Source organism: Aotus nancymaae, unplaced genomic scaffold (genome assembly GCF_030222135.1).
Source record: "Aotus nancymaae isolate 86718 unplaced genomic scaffold, 86718_ANA_hifiasm-v0.15.2.pri h1tg000012l, whole genome shotgun sequence".
Lineage (NCBI taxonomy): Eukaryota > Metazoa > Chordata > Mammalia > Primates > Aotidae > Aotus > Aotus nancymaae.
The window spans coordinates 38,228,838-38,251,184 of record NW_026988423.1 but is presented as its reverse complement, the minus strand read 5'-3'; the positions used below and the strand labels follow the sequence as shown (position 1 = coordinate 38,251,184).

The 22,347-nt window shown below is 42.3% G+C and overlaps 1 protein-coding gene across 2 annotated transcripts; it reads left to right on the top strand.

Moving 5' to 3' along the window:
- The first annotated feature begins 16,454 nt into the window (after nt 1–16,454).
- Nucleotides 16,455–22,021, top strand: SPATA19 (spermatogenesis associated 19). 2 transcript variants are annotated; one of them, XM_012449238.2, is made up of 7 exons: nt 16,455–16,599; nt 16,770–16,826; nt 17,320–17,451; nt 17,624–17,715; nt 20,113–20,190; nt 20,570–20,645; nt 21,842–22,021. In XM_012449238.2, exons 1-6 carry the CDS (start codon nt 16,522–16,524, stop codon nt 20,634–20,636), a joined length of 504 nt encoding a protein of 167 aa, XP_012304661.2. In that variant the 5' UTR covers nt 16,455–16,521; the 3' UTR covers nt 20,637–20,645; nt 21,842–22,021. The 2 variants fall into 2 exon arrangements, with proteins under 2 accessions (XP_012304661.2, XP_012304660.2); XM_012449237.2 differs by having other exon boundaries at nt 21,728–22,021.
- The last annotated feature ends 326 nt before the right edge of the window (nt 22,022–22,347 follow it).

Below are 22,347 nucleotides of genomic sequence, written 5' to 3'. Positions count from 1 at the left end.
AAAATGACACCATTAAGAAAGTGAAAAGGCAACCCATAGGATGGGGAAAAAAATATCTGTAATCACATATTTGATAAGACACTTATACAGGGTATATATAAAAAACTCTAATCACTCTACAATAAAAGAAAATAATCCTATTATAAAATGAAAAAGGATTTGAGTATATATTTATCCAAAGGATATATACAAATGGCCAATAATCACATGAAAAGATACTCAGCATCATTAATCATTAGAAAGAGACAAATCAAACCACAATGAGATACCACTTCACACTCACTAGGATGGCTAAAATCAAAATGACAGATAATAATGATGGCAAGAATGTGGAGAGAACAGAACACTCACACATTGATGGTGGGAAAGTAAAATGATGCAGCCATTTAAAAAACATTTTGACAGTACCTCAAAATGTTACACATAGGGTAACCATATGATCTGGGAATTCTACTGCTAGATATAAACCCAAGAGAATGAAAATATATGTCCATACATATGTCCAAAAACATAGGTCCATACAAAAACCTGTACACAAATGTTCATAGCAGCATTATTCATACCAAGACATACAATTCAAATGTCCATCAGCTGATGAATGGATAAACAGAATGTGGTACATTTATATAATGGAATACTATACCGCAGTAACAAGGAATGAATTGCTGATATGTGCTATAATGTGGATGACCCTCAAAAATGTTATCTTCAGTTAAAGAAGCCAGTCATAAAATACCAGATGTTGTATGATTTTATTCTTATGAACTGTACAGAATAAGGAAATCTGTAGAGACAGTAGATTAGTGGTGGCCTAGGGCTGAGACACAGGGTTGGAGAAAAATGAGTTTGACAGGGTTTCATTTTTGGAGTGATAAAAATATTCTAAAATTAGGTCGAGGTGATGGTTGTACATCTCTGTGAATATACTAAAGGCTATCAAATTGTATTTTTTAAATGGTGAATTTTATGGAATGTGAATTATGTCTCAGTAAAGCTGTTAAGAAAAAGAAAAATATGTTAAGCATAAAATTATCAATCCAGTCCTAGGAATTTACCCAAGATAAACAAAATCTCCATTCCACATAATATTTTTTCAAATGTTCATCACAGATCATGGTGGACAGGAGGCAGGACTAGACTGCAGTTCCAGACAGAGCAGCATGCAGAAGCTTGCATTATGAATTTTAGCTCCAGACTGACTGCAAGAACCAACCAGCAATCCTGAGAGGACTCACAGACCCTCTGAAGGAAGTGGATGGCTCCTGCAGGACCCAGGAGACACCCCAAATATTGTGAGTGCCCCAACTCTGGAAGTGGGAATGGGAGACCCTCCTCTCCCAAACACACACCCCCACTGGAGAAAAAGCTGAAGGTCTTTCTGTGGGAGAAGTTTTCAACTTTACCTGGAACTGAGTCAAGTTAGTGAGCTGAGCTGGGTGAAATACAGGGGTAGAGAAAGCAGCAGGAAGGCCCTGGGAGGTTGCTGAGTCCCCAGAAGCCCATTCCTGCCTGACACCACAGGGATCCATCAGGAGGGTGGCCAGAGGAGCCAGGGGTAAAACTCCACAGGAAGAAGGAATTCTCTAACTGAACTTTGTAACGATTTGAACAGGGCAAGAAACCTCCTGGCCAGAACTTGGGGGAGGGCACGAATCTCGTGTGCAGGCTTCACAGGCAGGGGTAAGAACTAAAGCCCTCCCCACCCACCACAGCTGGGAGGTGGAAAGCCTCAGGCAAGTTTTCAAACCCATCTTTCCCTCTGCCTGGAAACAGACTCAGGGATGTTGCGGGGGACACACTGGGAGTGAGACTAGCCCTTTGGATTCTGTGGGAGCTGAGTGAGGCCTGCGACTGCTGGCTTTCCCCTACTTCCCTGACAACCTGAATGACTCAGCAGAAGTAGCCATAATCCTCTTAGGTACCCAACTCCAGTGACCTTCATCCCCCACAGCAGCCCTGCAGCAAGACTCGCCCAAGGAGAGTCTCAGCTCAGACATGCCTAGCCCTGCCCCCACCTGATGGTCCTTCCCTACCCACCCTGGTAGCAGAAGATAAAAGGCATATAATCTTGGGAGTTCTAGGGCCCTGCCCACCACTGATCCCTCTCCACACTACTACAGCTGATGCCTTCTGAAACGCACCATCTCCTGGCAGGGGCCAGCCAGCACACAAATAGAGCATTAGAGCACAAAGCTAAGGACACTAACAGAGTCCATTGCATCCTCTGCCACCTCCACTGGAATGGGCACTGGTATCCATGGCTTAGAGGCCCATAGATGGTTCACATCACAGGACTCTGTGCAGACAACCCCCAGTACCAGGCTGGCGCTGGGTAGACTGTCTGGATAGCTAGACTGAGAAGAGAGACAACCATCACTGCAGTTTGGCTCACAGGAAGCCACATCCACAGGAAAATGGGGAGAGTACTATATCAAGGGAATGCCTCACGGGACAAAAAAATCTGAACATCAGCCTTCATCCCTAGAGCTTCCCTCTGACAGCCTACCCAAATGAGAAGAAACTGGAAAACCAACCCTGATAATATGACAAAACAAGGTTCTTCAACGCCCCCCAAAAATCACACTAGCTCACCAGCAATGGAGCCAAACCAAGAAGAAACCCCTGAACTACCTGAAAAAGAATCCAGGAGATTAGTTATTAAGCTAATCAGGGAGGGACCAGAGCAGGTGAAGCCCAATGCAAGGAAATCCAAAAAATAATACAAGAAGTCAGGGGAGAAATATTCAAGGAAATACATAGCTTAAAGAAAAAACAATAAAAAATTGAGGAAACTTTGGACACACTTTTAGAAATGCAAAATGCTCTGGAAAGTCTCAGCAATAGAATTGAACAAGTAGCAGAAAGAAATTCAGAGCTGGATTTGAGTAACCAAATCCAGAGTTGAATAACCAAATCCAACAAAGACAAAGAAAAAGAAAATATAAACAAAACCTTCAAGAAGTCTGGGATTATGTTAAATGACCATACCTAAGCATAGTTGGTGTTCCTGTGGAAGAAGACAATTCTAAAAGCTTGGAAAATATATTTGGGCTAATAATCAAGGAAAACTTCTCTGGCTTTGCTACAGACCTAGACAGGCAAATACAAGAAGCATAAAGAGGCCGGGCATGATGGCTCACACCTGTAATTCCCAGCGCTTTGGGAGACAGAGGCAGGTGCATCATCTGAGGTCAGGAGTTCGAGACCAGCCTGGCCAACATGGGGAAATCCCTTCTCTATTAAAAATGCAATAAAAAAAATTATCTGGGCATAGTGGCATGTAACTACTTGGGAGGCTGAGGCAGGAGAACTGCTTGAACCTGAGAGGCGGAGGTTGCAGTGAGCTGAGATCATGCCACTGCCCTCTAGCCTGGGGGAATGGAGTGACAATCCATTTCAAAAATAAATAAATAAATAGTGAGATCCAAGATGGCCAAATAGGAACAGCTCTGGAGTGCAGTTCCCAGCAAGAACAACACAGAAGGTGAGTGAACACCACATTTCCAAATGAGTTTTTACTGCCCACAGAGCAGGAGATTCCTGGACTGACAAGCACCATGAGTTTCCACATGGCTATTTCAGCCAGTGCTGCAGGTCTCCACACGAAAACACACAAATCTGGCAGCTGTTTCAACTGGTGCCTGGAACTCCTGGGATACAGAGCTGCCCATTCAACTGAAAAAAAGGGGGCTGAAACAGGGAGCCAGGTGATCTGGCTCAACAGGTCCCACTCCCACAAAGACCAGCAATCTGAAATACTCTGGATTGAGAGTTTCACAGCAAGTGGAGCTGGACCTGGGACGGTCCAGCTTGGTGGGGGTAAGGGTGTCAGCCATTACCAAGGCAGTCCACCACTACCAAGGCAGTCCACCACTACCAAGGCAGTCCGCCATTACTGAGGCAGTCCAGCATTACCAAGGCAGTTTGCCATTACCAAGGCAATCTGTCTTTACTGAGGCAGTCCACCATTACCAAGTCAGTCCACCATTACTAAGGCAGTCTACCATTACAGAGACAGTTCTAACTGTACCTGTGTAAACAAAACAGCAACGATGTTCACAGAGCAGCTGGGCAGAGCCCACGGCAGCTCAGCAATGCCTCTGCTGGCAGACTGTGACTAGACTTCCTCCTTGCTGGGCAGGGCATCATCTCTGAAAAAAGGCAGCAGCATGTCAGGAACTTATGAATAAAGCCCCACCTTCCCAGGACAGAGCACCTGGGAAAAAAGGTGATTATCAGTTACACTGCAGCAGTTAAACATACATGCCCAGCAGCTCTGAATGGAAAAATGGAGCTCCTGGCTCAGTACTTGAGCTCCCAGAAGGGGCAGACAGTCTCTTCAAGCAGCTCCCCAACCCCCATATATCCAAAGAGACATCTTATAAAGGTCAACTCAGGCTGACATCTGGTGGGTACCCTGCTGGGACAAAGATAACAGAAGAAGAAACTGGCAGCAATCCTTCATATTCTGCAGCTGCTGCAGGTGATCCAGAGGCAAGCAGGCTCTGGAGTGGACCTCCAGCAGTCCTACAGCAGAGGGTCCTGACTGTTAGAAGGAAAACTAAAAAACAGAAAGAAATAGCTTCAACATCAACAAAAAGGACATCCACTAAGAGACCCTATCTGAAAGTCACCAACTTCGAAGACCACCAGTAGATAAATTCATGAAAACAGGAAGAAACCAGCACAAAAAGGATGAAAACGCCAAAAACCAGAATGCCTCTCCTCCTCCAAGGGATCACAACTCCTCACCAGCAAGGGAACTAAGCTGGGTGGAGAATGAGTCTGATGAATTGACAGAACATGGGTAACAACAAACTTCTCAGAGCTAAAAGAACATGTTGTAACCCAATGCAAAGAAACTAAGAACCTTGAAAAAAAGGTTAGACAAAATGCTAATGAGAACAAAGAGCATAGGGAAGAATACAAATGACTTGATGGAGCTGAACGATACAACATGAGAACTTCATGAAACATATACAAGTTTCAATAGCTGAATAGACCAAGCAGAAAAAAGGATATCAGAGATTGAAGGTCAACTCAATGAATTAAAAAGAGAAGGCAAGATTAGAGAAAAAAGAGTGAAAAGAAATGAACAAAGCCTACAAGAAATGTGGGATTAAGTGAAAAGACCTAATCTACATTTGAAAGGTGTACCTGAATGTGACAGAAAGAATGAATTCAAGCTGGAAAACTTTTCAAGATACTATCCAGGAGAACGTCCCTAACCTAGCAAGGCAGGCCAGCATTCAAACCCAAGAACACCACAAAGATATTCCTCAAGAAGAGCAACCCCAAGGCACATAATCGTCAGATTCACCAGAGTTGAAATGAAGGAAAAAGTGCTAAGGGCAGCCAGAGAGAAAGGTTGGGTTACCCACAAAGGGAAGCCCATCAGACTCACAGCGGATCTCTCAGTAGAAACCTTACAAGCCACAAGAGAGTGGGGGCCAATATTCGACATCCTTAAAGAAGAGAAGTTTCAACCCAGAATTTCATATCCAGCCAAACTAAGCTTCATAAATGAAGGAAAATAAAAACCTTTATGAACAAGCAATTGCTGAGAGATTTCATCACCACCAGGCCTGTCTTATAAGAGCTCCTGAAAGAAGCACTAAACAGAGAAAGGAACAACCAGTACCAGCCACTCCAAAAACATACCAAATGGTAAAGATCATTGACACAATGAAGAAACTGCATCAACTAATGGGCAAAACAACCAGCTAGCATCAAAATGAAGGATTAAATTCACACATAACAATACTAACCTTAAATGTAAATGGGCTAAATGCCTCAATCAAAAGACACAGACTGGCAAATTGGGTAAAAAGTCAAGACCCGTTGGTGTGCCATATCCAGGAAACACATCTCACGTGCAAGGACACACATAGGCTCAAAATAAAGGGAAGGAGGAAAATTTACCAAGCAAATGGAGAGCAAAAATAAGCAGGAGTTGCAGTCCTAGTCTCTGATAAAATAGACTTTAAACCAAAATAGACCAAAAGAGACAAAGAAGGGCACTACATAATGGTAAAAGGATCAAAGCAACAAGAAGAGCTAATGATCCTAACTATATACGCAACCAATACAGGAGCACCCAGATACATAAAGCAAGTTCTTAATGACCTACAAAGAGACTTAGACTCCCACACAATAATAGTGGGAGACTTTAACACTTCACTGTCAATATTAGACAGTTTAACGAGACAGAAAATTAACAAGGATATCCAGGACTTGAACTCAGATCTGGATCAAGCAGACCTAATAGATATCTATAGACCTCTCCACCCCAAATCCACAGAATATACATTCTTCTCAGCACCACATCACACCTACTGTAAAATTGACCAATAATTGGAAGTAAATCACTCCTGAGCAAATGGAAAAGAATGGAAATCATAACAAACAGTCTCTCAGACCACAGGGCAATCAAATTAGAACTCAGAATTAAGAAACTAACTCAGATCTGCACAACTTCATGGAAGCTGAACAACTGGCTCTTGAATGTTGACTGGATAAACAATGAAATGAAGTCAGAAATAAAGATGTTCTTTGAAACCAACGAGAATGAAGACACAAGGTACCAGAATCTTTGGGACACATTCAAAGCAGTGTCTAGAGGGACATTTATAGCAATAAATGCCCACCAGAGAAGCAAGGAAAGATCTACATTGACACCCTATCATCAAAATTGGAAGAGCTAAAACTCAAAAGCTAGCAGAAGACAAGAAATAACTAAGATCAGAGCAGAACTGAAGGAGATAGAGACACAAATAACCCTTCAAAAAATCAATAAATCCAGGAGATGGTTTTTTTTGAAAAGATCAACAAAATAGACAGACCGTTAGCCAGATTATTAAAAGAGAAAAGACAGAAGAATCAAATAGATGAAATAAAAAATGATAAAAGGGATATCACCACCGATTCCACAGAAATACAAACTACCATCAGAGATTACTATAAACAACTCTATGCACAAAACCCAATAAACCTGGAAGAAATGGATAAATTCCTGGACACTTGCACCCTCCCAAGCCTAAACCAGGAAGAAGTTGAAATCCTGAATAGACCAATAACAAGGGCTGAAATTGAGGCAGCAATTAACAGCCTGCCAACCAAAAAAAAAAAACCCAGGTCCAGATGGGTTCACAGGTGAATTCTACCAGTTGTACAACAAGGAGCTGGTACCACTCCTTCTGAAACTATTCCAAACAATACAAAAAGAGGGAATCCTTCCCAAATCATATTATGAGACCAACATCATCCTGATACCAAAACCCAGCAAAGACTCAACAAGAAAAGAACACTTCAGGCCAATATCCATGATGAACATAGATGCAAAAATCTTCAGTAAAATACTGACAAACCAATTGCACATCAAAAAGCTTATCTATCATGATCAAGTAGGCTTCATCCCGGGGATGCAAGGCTGGTTCAACATATGCAGGTCTATAAACGTAATTCACCACATAAACAGAACCAAAGACAAAAACCACATGATTATCTCAATAGATGCAGAGAAGGCCTTTGACAAAATTCAACAGCCCTTTATGCTAAAAACTCTCAGTAAACTATGAATCAATGGAACGTATCTCAAAATAATAAAAGCCATTTACAACAAACCCACAACCAATATCATACTGAATGGGAAAAAACTGGAAGCATTCCCTTTGACATCAGGCACTAGACAAGGATGCCCTCTCTCACCTTTCCTATTCAATATAGTATTGGAAATTCTAGCCAGAGCAATCAGGCAAGAAAAATAAATAAAGGGTATTCAATTAGGAAAGGAGGAAGTCAAATTGTCTCTATTTGCAGACAACATGATTGTATATTTAGAAGACCCCATCATCTCAGCCCAAAAGCTCCTTAAACTGATAAGCAACTTTAACAAAGTCTCAGGATAGAAAATCAATATGCAGAAATCACAAGCATTCCTATATACCAATAACAGACTAACAGAGAACCAAATCAAGAGCGAACTTCCATTTACAATTGCTACAAAGAAAATAAAATACCTAGGAATAAAACTAACAAAGGATGTAAAGGACCTCTTCAAGGAGAACTATGAACGACTCTTCAAGGAAGTAAGAGAGGACACAAACAGATTGAGAAACATTCCATGCTCATGGTTAGGAAGAATCAATATTGTGAAAATGGCCATACTGCCCAAAGTAATTTATAGATTGAAGGCTATCCCCATCAAGCTACCAATGACCTTCTTCACAGAACTTGGAAAAACCATCTTAAACTTCATGTGGAACCAAAAGAGAGCCTGCATAGTCAAGACAATCCTAAGCAAAAAGAACAAAGCTGGAGGTATCACGCTATCTGACTTCAAACTATACTACAAGGCTACAGTAATCAAAACAGCATGGTACTGGTACCAATACAGAGATATAGACCAGTGGAACAGAACAGAGGCCTTGGAAGTAACACCACACATCTACAACCATCTGATCTTTGACAAATCTGACAAAAACAAGCAATGGGGAAAGGATTCCCTGTTTAATAAATGGTGTTGAGGTAACTGGCTAGCCTTGTGGAGAAAACAGAAACTGGACTCCTTCTTGATACCTTACACTAAAATTAACTCCAAATGGATTAAAGACTTAAACATAAGACCTAAAGCCATAAAAACCCTAGAAGAAAACCTAGACAAAACCATTCAGGACATAGGCATAGGAAAATACTTCATGACTAAAACACCAAAAGCATTGGCAACAAAAGCCAAAATAGACTAATGGGACCTAACTAAACTCCAGAGCTTCTGTACAGCAAAAGAAACAATCATTACAGAACACCTGGGAAATAATTGTAAAAATACCTTTGCCTAGGCACATGGCATCAGGTTATCCAAAGTTAAGATGAAGAAAATAACCCTAAGAACTATGAGACAGAAGCTTCAGGTAACCTATAAAGGAAAACTGATCAGATTAACAGCAGATTTCTCAGCAGAAGCCCTACAAGCTGAAGGGATTGGGGCTCTATTTTCAGCCTCCTCAAACAAAACAATTATCAGCAAAGAATTTTGTATCCAGCAAAATGTAGCATCATATATGAAGCAAAGATACAGTCATTTTTAGACAAACAAATGCTAAGATAATTTGTCATTACCAATACAAGAACTGCTAGAAGGAGCTGTAAATCTTTAAACAAGTCCTACACACCAAAATAGAACCTTTTTAAAGCATAAATCGTGCAGGACCTATAAAACAAAAATACAAGTTAAGAATCAAAACCAAAATACAAAAAACAAGGAAAAGTACACAGGCAACAAAGACCATGATGTACACAATAGTACCTCACATTTCAATACTAACATCGAATGTAAATGACCTAAATGCTCCAGTTAAAAGACACAGAACCACAGAATGGGTAGGAACTCACCAAGCAAATATCTGCAGCCTTCAGGAGACTCACCTAACACATAAAGACTCACATAAACTTAAAGTAAAGAGGTGGAAAAATGCATTTCATGCAAATAGATGTCAAAAGTGAGCAAGGAGTAGCTATTCTTATATCAGACAAAACAAATTTTAAAGAAATAGCAGTTAAAAGAGACAAAGAGGGACATTATGTAATGGTAAAAGGCCTTGTCCAATAGGAAACTACCGCAATCCTAAACATATATGCACCTAACACTCGAGCTCCCAAATTTATGAAATGATTACTAATAGACCTAATAAATGAGATAGACAGTAACACAATAATAGTGGGAGACTTCAATACTCCACTGACAGCACTAGACAGGTCATCAAGACAGAAAATCAATAAAGAAAAAATGGATTTAAACCATACCTTGGAACAAATGGACTTAACAGATATATACAGAATATTTCATCCAACAACTGCAGAAAACACATTCTATTCAACAGTGCATGAAAATTTCTCTAAGATAGACCATATGATGTCATAAAATGAACCTCAATAAATTTAAGAAAATTAAAATTATATCAAGCACTCTCTCAGACTACAGTGGAATAAAACTGGAACTCAAATCAAAAAGGAACTTTCAAAACCATGCAAATACGTGGAAATTAAAAAACTGCTCTTGAATGAGCATTGGGTCAAAAACAAAATCAAGATAGAAATTAAAAATTTCTTCAAACTGAATGGCAATAATGACACAACCTAATAAGAACAAACCAAACCCAAACTTAGCAGAGGAAAGGAAATAAACAAGATCAGAGCAGAACTAAATGAAATTGAAACAACAACAACAACAACAACAAATTGAAAAAGATAAATGAAACAAAAAAGTTGTTTCTTTGAAAAGATAAATAAAATTGATAGAACATTTAGACTTATTTTTGAAAAGATACATAAAATTGATAGACCAGTTGGATTTTCTCTCTTCTTTTCTTATATCAGACAAAACAAGATTAACCAAGAAAAGAAGAGAGAAAATCTAAATAACCTCACTAAGAAATGAAACAGGAGATATTACAACTGACACCACTGAAATACAAAAGATTATTTAAGGCTACTATGAACACATTTATGCAGATAAACTAGAAAACCCAGAAGAGATGGATACATTCCTGGAAAAATATAACCCTCCTAGCTTAAATCAAGAAGAATTAGATACACTGAACAGACCAATAACAAGCAGAGAGATTGAAATGGTAATTAAAATTTAAAAATTATCAACAAAAATAGTCCAGGATCAGAGGGATTCCCAGCAGAATTCTACCAGATGTTCAAAGAAGAATTGGTACCAATCCTTTCGACACTATTCCACAAGATAGAGAAAGAAAGAACCCTCTCTAATTCATTATATGAAGCCAGCATCACTCTAATAGCAAAATGAGGAAAGGACACAACCAAAAAAGAAAACTACAGACTGATATCCCTGATGAACATAGATGTTAAAATACTTAAGAAAATACTAGCCAACCAAATCCAACAACATGTCAAAAAAAAAAAAAAATTCCACCACAATGAAATGGATTTCATACCAGGGATGCAGGGATGGTTTAACATACACAAGTCAATAAATGTCATTGACCACATAAACAATTAAAAACAAAAATCACATGATCATCTCAATAGATGTCAAAAGAGCATTTGACAAAATCAAGCATCCCTTTATAATTAAAACCCTCAGCAAAATAGGTATACAAGGGATACAGGTTAATGTAATAAAAGCCATCTATGACAAACCCACAGCCAACATAATATGAATGAGGAAAAATTGAAAGCATTCCCTCTGAGAATGGGAACAAGACAAGGATGCCCACTCTCATCACTCCTCTTCAACATAGTACTGGAAGTCCTAGCAAGAAAATCAGACAAGAGAAAGAAAGAAAGGGCATCCAGATTGGTAAAGAGGAAGTCAAACAGTCCCTGTTTGCTAATGGTATGATCGTTTACATGGAAAACCCTAAGGACTCCTCCAGAAAGCTCCTAGAACCGATAAAAGAATTTAGCAAAGTTTCCAGGTATGAGATCAGCAGGTCTTCTATACACCAACAGCCACTAAGCAAAGAATCAAATCATGAACTCAACCCCTTTTACAATAGCTGCAAAAACTAAAATACTGAGGAATATACCTAACAAAGGAGTCAAAAGACCTCTACAAGGAAAACTACAAAACCCTGCTGAAAGGAGTCATAGATGACAACAACAAATGGAAACACATCCCATACTCATAGATGAGTAGAATTAATATTGTGAAAATGACCATACTGCAAAAAGCAATCTACACATTCAATGTTATCTCCATCAAAATACTTCATTCTTCACAGAGTTAGAAAAAACAATTCTAAAATTCACATGGAACCAAAAAAGAGCCCACACAGCCCAAGCAAGACTAACCAAAAAGGACAAATCTGGAGGCATCACACTACGTGATTTCAAACTATACAATAAGGCCATAGTCACCAAAACAGCATGGCACTGGTATAAAAATAGGCACATAGGCCAATGGAACAGAGTAGAGAACCCAGAAATAAACTGAAATATTTACAGCCAACTGATCTTTGACAAAGCAAACAAAACATAAAGTGGGGAAAGGACACCCTTTTCAACAAATGGTGCTGGACAAGCCACATGTAGAAGAATGAAACCGGATCCTCATCTTTTACTGTGTACAAAAATGAACTGAAGATGGATCAAGGACTTAAATCCAAGATCTGAAACTATAAAATTTCTAGAAGACAACATTGGAAGAAACCTTCTAGCCATTGGCTTAGGCAAGGAGTTCATGACCAAGAACCCAAAAGCAAATGCAATAAAAACAAAGAGAAATAGTTGCGATCTAATTAAACTAAAGAGCTTTTTCAGGTCAAAAGGAACAGTCAGCAGGGTAAACAGACAACCCAAAGGGTGGGAGAAAAATCTTTACAATCTATACATCTGACAAAGGACTAATATCCAGAATCTATAACAAACTCAAACAATCCCATCAAAAAGTAGGGTAAGGACATAAATAGACAATTCTCAAAAGAAGGTTTACAAATGACCAACAAACATATGAAAAAATGCTCAACATCACTAATGCTCAGGGAAATACAAATCAAAACCACAATTCGACATCACCTTACTCCTGCCAAGAATGGCCATAATAAAAAAATAAAAAAAACAGTAGATGTTGGCATCATGCGGTGATCAGGGAACACTTCCACACTGCTGGTGAGAATATGAACTAGTACAGCTGCTATGGAAAACAGTGTGAAGATTCCTTAAACAAACAAAAGTAGAACTGCCATTTGATCCAGCAATCCCAATACTGAGTACCTATCCAGAGGAAAAAAGTCATTATTCAAAAAAGAACTTGCACACGTATATTTAGAGCAGCACCATTTACAACTGCAACATTGTGGAAACAACCCAAATGTCCATCAATTAAAAAGTGGATAAAGAAACTGTGGTATATATGTATACGATGGAGTAATACTCAACCATAAAAAGGAATGAATTAGTGGCATTTGCAGTGAACTGGATCAGATTGGAGACTGTTACGCTAAGTGAAGTAATTCAGGAATGGAAAACCAAGTGTTATATGTTCTCGCTGATATGTGGGAGATAAGCTATGAGGATGCAAAGGCATAATAATAATACAATAGACTTTGGGGACTTGAGGGGGAAATGTGGGAGAGGGCAAGGGATAAAAGGCTATAAATATGGTGCAGTGTACACTGCTTGGGTGATGGGTGCACCAAAACCTCAGAATTCACCATTAAAGAACTTACTCATGTAACCAAATACCACCTGTACTCCAATAACTTATGGAAAAATAAAATAAAAAAATTAAACAACGACAACAAAAAATATTCACCACAGTGTTATTCATAGTAGCCTCCAAACTGGACACCATCTAAGGTACATCAACTGGTGAACGGACAAACAAAATGTGGTATGTCCATGCAGTGGAATACTACACCACAATAAAAAGGAATGAATTACTGCCACATGCTACCTACTTACTGGTGAAATAAGCCAGACATAATATGGTATAGTTCCATGTGTATGAAATGTCCAGAAAAGGCACATCTCTAGAGATAGAGAGCAGGTTGGTGGGGCTGAGAATGGAAGCAGAGGTTGCCTGTAAATGGGCATGACAGATATTTTTGGGGTGATAGCTATGTTCTATAATTGGATTGTTGTGATGGTTGCATAATTCTCTGAATCTACTAACAATTATTTAGTTATACATTATTATGGGTAAATTTTATATTATTTAAATATATCACAATAAGACTGACTTTAAAAATTAAGAGTTTCGGTTCCACAGAAGACAGTACTAAAAGGGTGAAAAGCCAAGTCATAAGTTGAGGTAAAATAGTTGTAAAACACATAGTTGAAAAAGGAGTACTATTTACAATATATTGAGAAATCTACAAATCAATAAGGAAAAGACCAACAATTCAGTGAAAGGACACAAAGCTTGAGGAGGCACTTCACAAAAAAGAATATCCAAAGTAATCAATAGGCAAATAAAAACATGCATTATGACACTGATAATCAGTTAAATGAAAATTTAAGTGTTATTAATTACCACTACACCTCTACTAGACTGGCTAAATTTAAAGAAGTGACAATACCAAGTGTTGGAAGAAATATGGAGTAACTGTGACTTTCATACATTGCTTATGGGCAGTAGGTTAGTACAACCCCTTTGCAGTACTGTTTGGTATATACTAATGCTACACATACGTGAAGCCTATGACCTAGCAACTTTAATCTTTGGTATATGCTCAGAAGATTTAGTGCTTATGGCAACCAAAAGATAAGTACAGTATAAAAATTTCATAGCAGCATTATTTTAAACAGCATCAAATCAAGTATAATACAAATGGCCTACTAAAAATGTTTTCTATCTTGATCTGGGCAGTGGTTAAACAGGTGAGAGAGAGAGAGAGTGTGTGTGTGTGTGTGTGTGTGTGTGTGTGTGTAAAAATATTTCTCAGCTGTACATACATTTGTACATTTTACTGTATGCATTTTATAAAATAGTAATCATAAAGCAAATAGGTTTATGTATCAGCTTCATTTTGTCAACATAAACAAAGGATGTGTAGTTCAGAAACTAATGAAAATTTTACTTCTGAAGTGAGTTAGAACATGGTTGAAGGTATAGGGGAAGAGATGAAACTTCCTTGAATATATCTGTTCATGTAGTTTTGATTTCAGAATCACATTAATATTTTAAATATTCAAAAATAAAATTACATCAGTAAGAATGAAAACATAAATTTTAGGGGATAGCAGCAGAAACAGAGATGTTGACAGGTAATTTCATCTGTTATTTTACAATTTCCAGTCTTCCTTGGAGATAGGTTGAGGCCATAGGACTAGTTCTAGCTCAAAGGCTCTAAGTAGGAGCTTCTGGGCTGAAATGTGGAACACTGACCTGATTCCTCTCTGTGCTCTCTTCCCTGATTTGGCAGTCATGGAGGTCAGAACCACAACTGCTCAGAAGTTCCCCAACTTGCCGGGCGCGGTGGCTCACGCCTGTAATCCTAGCACTTTGGGAGGCTGAGGCGGGTGGATCACGAGGTCAAGAGATCGAGACCATCCTGGTCAACATGGTGAAACCCCGTCTCTACTAAAAATACAAAAAATTAGCTGGGCATGGTGGCGCGTGCCTGTAATCCCAGCTACTCAGAAGGCTGAGGCAGGAGAATTGCCTGAACCCAGGAGGCGGAGGTTGCGGTGAGCCGAGATCACGCCATTGCACTCCAGCCTGGGTAACAAGAGCGAAACTCCGTCTCAAAAAAAAAAGAAGTTCCCCAACTTGCCCTAGAGTTTTGAGCGTGAGAAATAAACATTTTTTATTTGGAGGTGGGTTTATTGCCTTAGTCCTCAGCAGAACCTAGTCTATTCTGATTATGTCAGGGATGACACAAAATTGAGGCAAATTGTTGAGTGGGAAGAGGTGTAGTGGTTGTATCAGGGGAATTGGAGAAAGTGAAAAATGGTTTTCTATAGTCCTGAGAAGAATAAACATGGGAAAATTTATGGAATGTTACAGTTAGAAGAAAACTAGAGACACGAGACACAACTTTATCCCTTTCAGTATAAGACAAAGGAACAGACCAGAAGGACTAATGATGAGGTCAAGAGCACATAACAAGTTGTTACAGGACAGGGTATTATGGGTGGAGGGTGTCCAGGTTCTTGGCGTCTTGAACAAAGAATTGGACAAAATGCACAAACCAAGCAAAGAAAGATTGAAACAACAAAGACAGAGATTTAATGAAAATGAAAGTACACTCCACAGGGTAGGAGTAGGCTGGTTATAGAATTTTCTGGGGTTTAAATATCCTCTAGAGGTTTCCCATTGGTTACTTGGTAAATACCCTATTAAATGAAGTAGCAGCTCGTGATCAGTCTGATTGGTTGCAGAAAGTGACCAATCAGAGGCTGAAGTGAAGTTACAACGTTACACCCTATGCAAATGTCTGATTTGTTGTGGAAAGTGACCAATCAGAGGTTGAAGTGAAGTTACAAAATTATATACCTCTATGCAAATGAAGACCTGGTCCATGACCAGCCTGATCGGTTGTGGTAGGGTACTGTCAGCTTTTCATCTACCATGCAGAAGAGGGGAGGGTTGCAAAGGGAGTAGCCTCTGGTCCTTCTGTTACTTGGGCATGGAATGTTGGGGTTTTCCTTTTGATTTAGTTCTAAGAAGTCAGAGTGAATGGGCTTTAGGTTTCCTGCCTCCAAACCCTATCCGCCTGCCTCAAGGTGAACTCTCAAATTAGCGCTTTCCCAAGAAAAGAATTCAAGGGTCAGCCAGTGGTGTTAGAAAGCCATCTTTTATTGAATGGTTCTGCTCCTTGAAGCACGGTAACTCATAGGCATTGCACCCAGAGCCTAAAATGCAGGGTCTCCTGGCAACTGCATTTATACTCATATACACCACTTTCAAAGGGAGGCCATTGTCACATCATCACAGGTCAGCCAATCAGGGGGACACCTCCCTTCAATGACCTCCCTGTCCCATAGGAGTTCTCAGGCAGCTTCAATGGAAGGAGGGAGCCAAGAAGGGGGCCTGGTATAAATTCAGAGATGATAATTACAACCTGGATTGTGTATATTCTTGCTCGGAGAGGTGTAGGGCTTACCTTCCTACCAATAACCAGTTCGGTAAGCAGCTTGATGGTAGTCACAATTTCTCATATATCATCTCCCGCTCTGGGGCCCTGCTGCACTTCAGAGAGATCTTACAAATAATTTTGAGTAACAGTGGTGGGGGTGGGTGGGAGGAGCTGGGTTTCTAGGTTTTCTGAGGTCACCAACTTGCCAATTTGTTCCAGGACATTGACGTTGTGGAAAGCGAGGCTGTATCTGTAGTACAGCACTGGTTGAAAAAAGTGAGTAAGATTTCTCTATGACTCGGGGTATCCAAAATCCTAAAGAGCTGGTCTCAGTGGGTGTGAGGATCTGGGCTTCCTTCTTCATGGAACTGGAACTCAAGTTCATTGGCAGACACCCTCCCTAGATTTGAGTCTAATTTCTTCACATGTCCTGGAGGACACTGTGGCTTGTGTCCCAGTAGGAAATGTGTTAGCACCGCCACTAACGCCATCCTGCTTCTCAAGCATTCTGGCTTGAGGGTTTCAGCTGCATCCTTTCCAGCTCAAGGGTGTCTCAGGAACAGCTTGGGATAGGGCCGGGGACTTAGGGAGTTCTGAGGACATCACAGGAAAGTAGCTTATTGCAGGAACAGTGAGGTAAGGAGTGCATGTGTGTGAATATGTGGTGTGTGAGTTGTGATGGAGAAGGAATAAACAGGAAGGAAGAGGAGAAGACGACTCAGGGTTGGATGCAGAATGACATTTTCAGAGGACATTGCTCACCTTTCAGACAGAAGAAGAGGCTTCTCAGGGTATAAAGGAAAAGCTGTCCATCAACTACCCTTCCCAGGGCATAAGGGAGAAGATGTCCATCGACTCCCCTCCCACCCATGGCCAGGACATCCATGTGACCAGAGATGTGGTAACTAAGAATTTGAGATGTTGCCTGGGAGTGGGGGTGAGGGAGAAGGGAGAGGCAGGAGGTGCACCATAAGTGATTCTGGGCAAGAGTGAGGTGCTTGTCTGGGCTCTGTGCCAGCCAAGCTGGGGGCCATGCTGGGCAGGAATCACATGGACCCCTTTGGATTTCCCAGGTGAAGCACCACCTCTCTAAGTCTGATTTGTCGGCAAATCAGAGCCAGGAGGTCTTGGAGGAGAGAACACGGATCCAGTTCATAAGATGGAGGTAAAGTGTCCCATTTGCCCTGGGTGAAGAGGGGAGAGGGAGGACAGGGAGAGATGTGCAAGCCCCTCTCCTTACGAACCCACAGATGCTCTTCTCTGGAGATGCCGTCTTTGGCTGACAAATTTCTCAGCCTTGCTTTGGGGTCTCAAGGGAATATTCTTACTATCTTGAAAGCCCAGCTCATTTCTACATTTTTAAATGACTTGAGGGGTTGGAAAACTGGGCTTGCACTCCATTTCTTAAATGCTTCTGAATACATTTCAGACTTCTGTTCTTTTTGCACTTGAGTTGCTCAGAAGTGGTTGCACTTTAAAGAGCTAAAAGAAAATAAGCTCTTAAAATGCAGAAGCCAAAGTTGTCATCTGCAACTGAGGTGTGTGCAGGCTTCCCAGCGCCCAGGGCTAGAATTCTGTGCTCGGTTATGGTGGCTTTACCAGCCTCTCGGGTGCCTGCCAGTGCACAGCCATCCCCACCACCTCTCCTGGCTCTGCAGATGCCGAGTCACGAGGCCCAGGGAGCTGTCCTGAAGCCATCACTCTTCTGGAGGGAGACTTTCCCATTTCCTTTCCTGCACCTGTGTTCTCTGGGGGTCTCTGGAGCACATCAGCCACCCTTCCCAGGAGAGGGACTAAGGTCTTAAGACTGGTCCTCCAGGAAACTGAGGGAACCCTCTCCCCTTCCTCCTTTCTTTTCCCTTTCCCTGCCTTATCATTGGCATTGATCTCTTGTATCAAGGAGGCTCCATTTCTCAAGAAAGGGTTTTCATGTGCTTACCCCTTTTAGTGGCATCTGCCTTTTGAGAAGATTCAAATACACAGTAATTACATAACCAAAAGGAATAACATGGTGGGATTTGAGACCTCCCTGGGAAACAGTTTTTTTGGATGAGAAACCTTCTGAGGCCCCTAAAACCATAAATGTTGTTGATTATAATCCAGGCTTTTCTGTGCCTGATGTGGTTGTGCTATGGAATTGCAGACATTGTGCTCTTGATTTGGATAGCACACACATCATCTGCCAATATTTAAAAAATCTTGGCTGTGCAACAAGACTAGGTTTAAGCTTTTGAGACAGCCTGCAGGAATCAGTCAATTATCTACTTACAATTTTTCCACTCTGGATTTTCTACAAAGATTTTAAACCGAAAGCCTCTGCCTGCCTTCCTCCACAGCCCACTCGTGTTGGGTCCCCCTCTTACTGAAATAAGTATGTAGTCAGGAAATATATCCCTTTATGAAGCATTGTTGAATATTCATTTGTTTGATAGGCATGTACTGGCCACCTGGTGTTTGCTAGGCTTTTGGAAAAAGAGAGAAAAGAATATGACATAGTTCCCAGTTTCAAAGAGTTAAAAGTTAGCTACGTGGATAAGCTGTGTGCTAGTTAAAGGGAAGCCCCGCGGAGTATCTCGGAGAGCGTAGTGTGGGCGACCCAGGTCCTACTGCCCGGGGCACTCAGGAAAGACTGCTAGTGGACTGTTTGCTGGGACTGTTGCTGGAGCTGGTGACCTGGGAAGGAATTGGAGAAATAGCAGCCGGGAGGGTGTCTGAAACTTTACAGCACAGGAGCCTGAGCAAGCTGGCCATCCCACATGGCCTCCAGGCCCAGTGCTACTGCCCCTTCTTCTCTGAGGCCTTCCCCTTTCCTCCTAGGACAGGGCTCCCTGCCTCCTCTGGGATCCCTGCATTCTTTATCTTCCTCTCAGGCCAAAGACCTGGCTCTGCCATGCAGGAGCAATATTCATGAGCCCACGTTACCTCCCCATTGGCTGTGGTCATTGCTGCAGCATCCATGCTGTCATCACTGTCAAAAGTCCCTAGCATTACCGCGAGAGCATTGTCTACAGAGACAGAACTAGGGTGTTTGGTGGAAAGAGGGGGGCCTCTTGAGGGGAAGAGTGGGAATGGAGGTGAAGCGGGCCAGAGGCAGGAAGGTGGAGGCAGCACAGCGAAACAAAGCAAGGAGTCTCCCAGGAGGCCCCGCAGCTTCCTCGCCATAGGCTTTCCTAGAATCATCTCTGAACCACAGTGGGTTTGGGGTGATGCAGGTCATCAAGAGCTGATGATAAATTGGAGAGGAATTCAGAAGGGTGAATTCAGAAGGGTGAATTCCATGGCTCACGAGACCACTGCCTGCTGCTTTCAGTAAGGCGCTCAACTCTGTGTTCCTGGCTCTCCCTGGGACGGTCTGCTACCTGTTCAGCATTACTGGGGGCTCAAGGGTACCTGGTTAGTGAAAAAGGCTTTGTGCTCATGAGTCGAGAAGGGGAAGAGACCACCTCAAAAGTTCATGATGTCAGGGCAAGAGCCATTGTTCGCAGGATCTCCAGCCGTTCTCTATGCCTGGTAAGAAAGAAACTCAGATCCCATATGCCAATGTATGAATGGCCTTTTGCAGCCACACTCGTATCTTCCAAGTGCCAAGTGAGATGACAGAGGACATCACGCGAGATCGTATAGAGCAGGTGAGACGAAGGTAAGTTGTTTGGGACTGGTTGATCTGTGTTCCTGACTGCGGGCAGGCAGAGTGGGAGTGACTGCTGGGTTTTCTGCCCACACCCAGCAATGCTCTCTCTGGTACGCCAACATCAAGAGCAGGGGCATGTAGTTCGCAGGGCTGTGTCCTGTCTTCTGTGCTTCACATGACAGGGCTTTGCCAGCCTTTCATGGTGTCTGCCAGTGCACAGAAAGGCTCCAGGCTGAGGGCCTGTTCATATGACTCTGCTCCCAGGCCCACTGCAGCCACGGCCCAGGCATGGCCTGCCCTCCCACCCCAGCCCCTGTGCCATGGTCTGGGTAGGTTCTGCTATCAGGCAGCCTCCCTCCACCTGGCCCTCCTTCTCTGTTCCTTGCAGCATATCACATCTTACAGATTGCTCAGCTCAGGACTCCAGTACGAGACCCTTCTACTGGGACTGCTAAGAGCAACAGGTGAGAGAGCTGATGAATGAGGAACTGGGCAGAAAAGATGGTTATCCTGGACAGTGGGAAGGGGCACTGCAGTGGGGAACTTGGGAAAGAGGCTTAGCCTTTCCCTACTGGGAAGGGCCCATAGAGGTGGGTGGGGGCTGGCTGTCTTGGGCTCCTGCAATGCTTCTCTTAAGTTTGTGGAAGGACTTGAAGTCAAGTTTCATATTGGCTTCCCTGACTCTGTGGTGTCAGAGAGCACTGCCTCTCCATTATTCATGGGCCTGGGCTCCTGTGTTTAGGAGATTGCGGTGGAGCCTGCAATTTCACATTTCTAAAACTTTCTGGGCATTGTCACTGCTGGTCTGCTGACCTTACCTTGAGTCACAGATGGTAGTGTAAGGAGTGATGCTGCATAGGTTTTAGACCTGCCACCAACTTGGGACGTGACTTTGGGTCCCATGGTCTCCTTCCCTTGTGCTTGACCCAGTGGTCACACAGGGGCTGTTTATGTGGCCGTGGGAGGTGGAGGGCCGATGGCAGGATAAACAACCATGGTAGCTATCCAGGATGCAGCCCCTGAGCCTGTCTGTGGTGAACAGCTGCGCTGACCATGCTGGGGCTAAGGGAGAGATTTAGGCACGGCGACCTCAGCATGCTTACAAGAAGGCTGTTGGAGTGCACCACTGGCATTTATTGAGCACTCACTATACGCCAGCTTCTGCACAAGGCATTTTGCCAGGGTTTCTCATTTGATCCAAAAACAACCTTAAGAGGGGGCATTGTTTGTGACCATTATACAGAAGGCAGACCTTAAGCCAAACTCGGGAGCAGAAGCTGGGTTCCAATTCGGCTCCACCATGGCAAGTTACATAATGCCCCTGTGCCTCAGTTTCCTCATTGCAACAGACCTATTTACTTTGGAGCGTTGTCTTGGGGGTGATGGTGTCTAGCACATGATAAATGCCACATCAGTTGTTTGCTCATATGACTGGAGATGAAGAACTGTTAGCAGGGACTTCTGAGTTGGAAGAAACTGACTCAGGCTTCAATTCCAGCTGCCCGATGCACCACTGCCTGTTCTTCCATGGGTTTCTGCTCTCTAGATGGAGCTCTGGGAACGTGGAGAACAGTGTAGTTACAGGGAGTCATCCTCAGCCCTACCCCTTGGCCAACCACATCTCCCTGTTGTGTCCCTTGGGCATTTCTCTACCTCCTAGGTGGAAGTCCTTCAGGGTCCAGGAGCAACCTGTGTCAGAAGAACATCCATCTCCTGCTTGACCTGAAGAAGGGCCAGACCTGGGCAGAAAGAGTCCAGCAGGTGAGGTCTTCATGCAACAGTGTCAGCACTGGAGTCGTCTTGCTGAACTGCAAATAAAGAGACGTGCTATTTAATAACCCACCCAGTTGCTGGTTGGGGTGCTCTGTCATTCATTTGTTCATTCATCAGGCACTGAGCACCTCACAGACCTGGCTCTGGGGACACATAACTTACAGCCTTGAGGAAGACAGCAGCCATTCTGGCAATGTGACAATGGCGATGTGGGTGCTTCTGGAACATAAGAAGGAATGCTGTGTGGCTGGGGCATGGAGAATTTTTGAAGGAAGTGTGCTGGCTTGTTTCAGACATTTATGTTACCTACTATTCCTTCTCTAGCACTCTTCCTTTTTAATGTAGATTTGAGTTTCTGACCTATATCATTTTCCTTATCTTTGAAGAACTTTT

Excerpts from the sequence above, each read along its gene's own strand:
- SPATA19 (XM_012449238.2), top strand. The coding sequence starts at position 16,522 with ATGATAATTACAACCTGGATTGTGTATATTCTTGCTCGGAGAGGTGTA. Across the intron at positions 17,452-17,623 it reads TCCATGTGACCAGAGATGTG|GTGAAGCACCACCTCTCTAA; the intron begins GTAACTAAGAAT and ends TGGATTTCCCAG. Across the intron at positions 17,716-20,112 it reads ATCCAGTTCATAAGATGGAG|CCACACTCGTATCTTCCAAG; the intron begins GTAAAGTGTCCC and ends GGCCTTTTGCAG.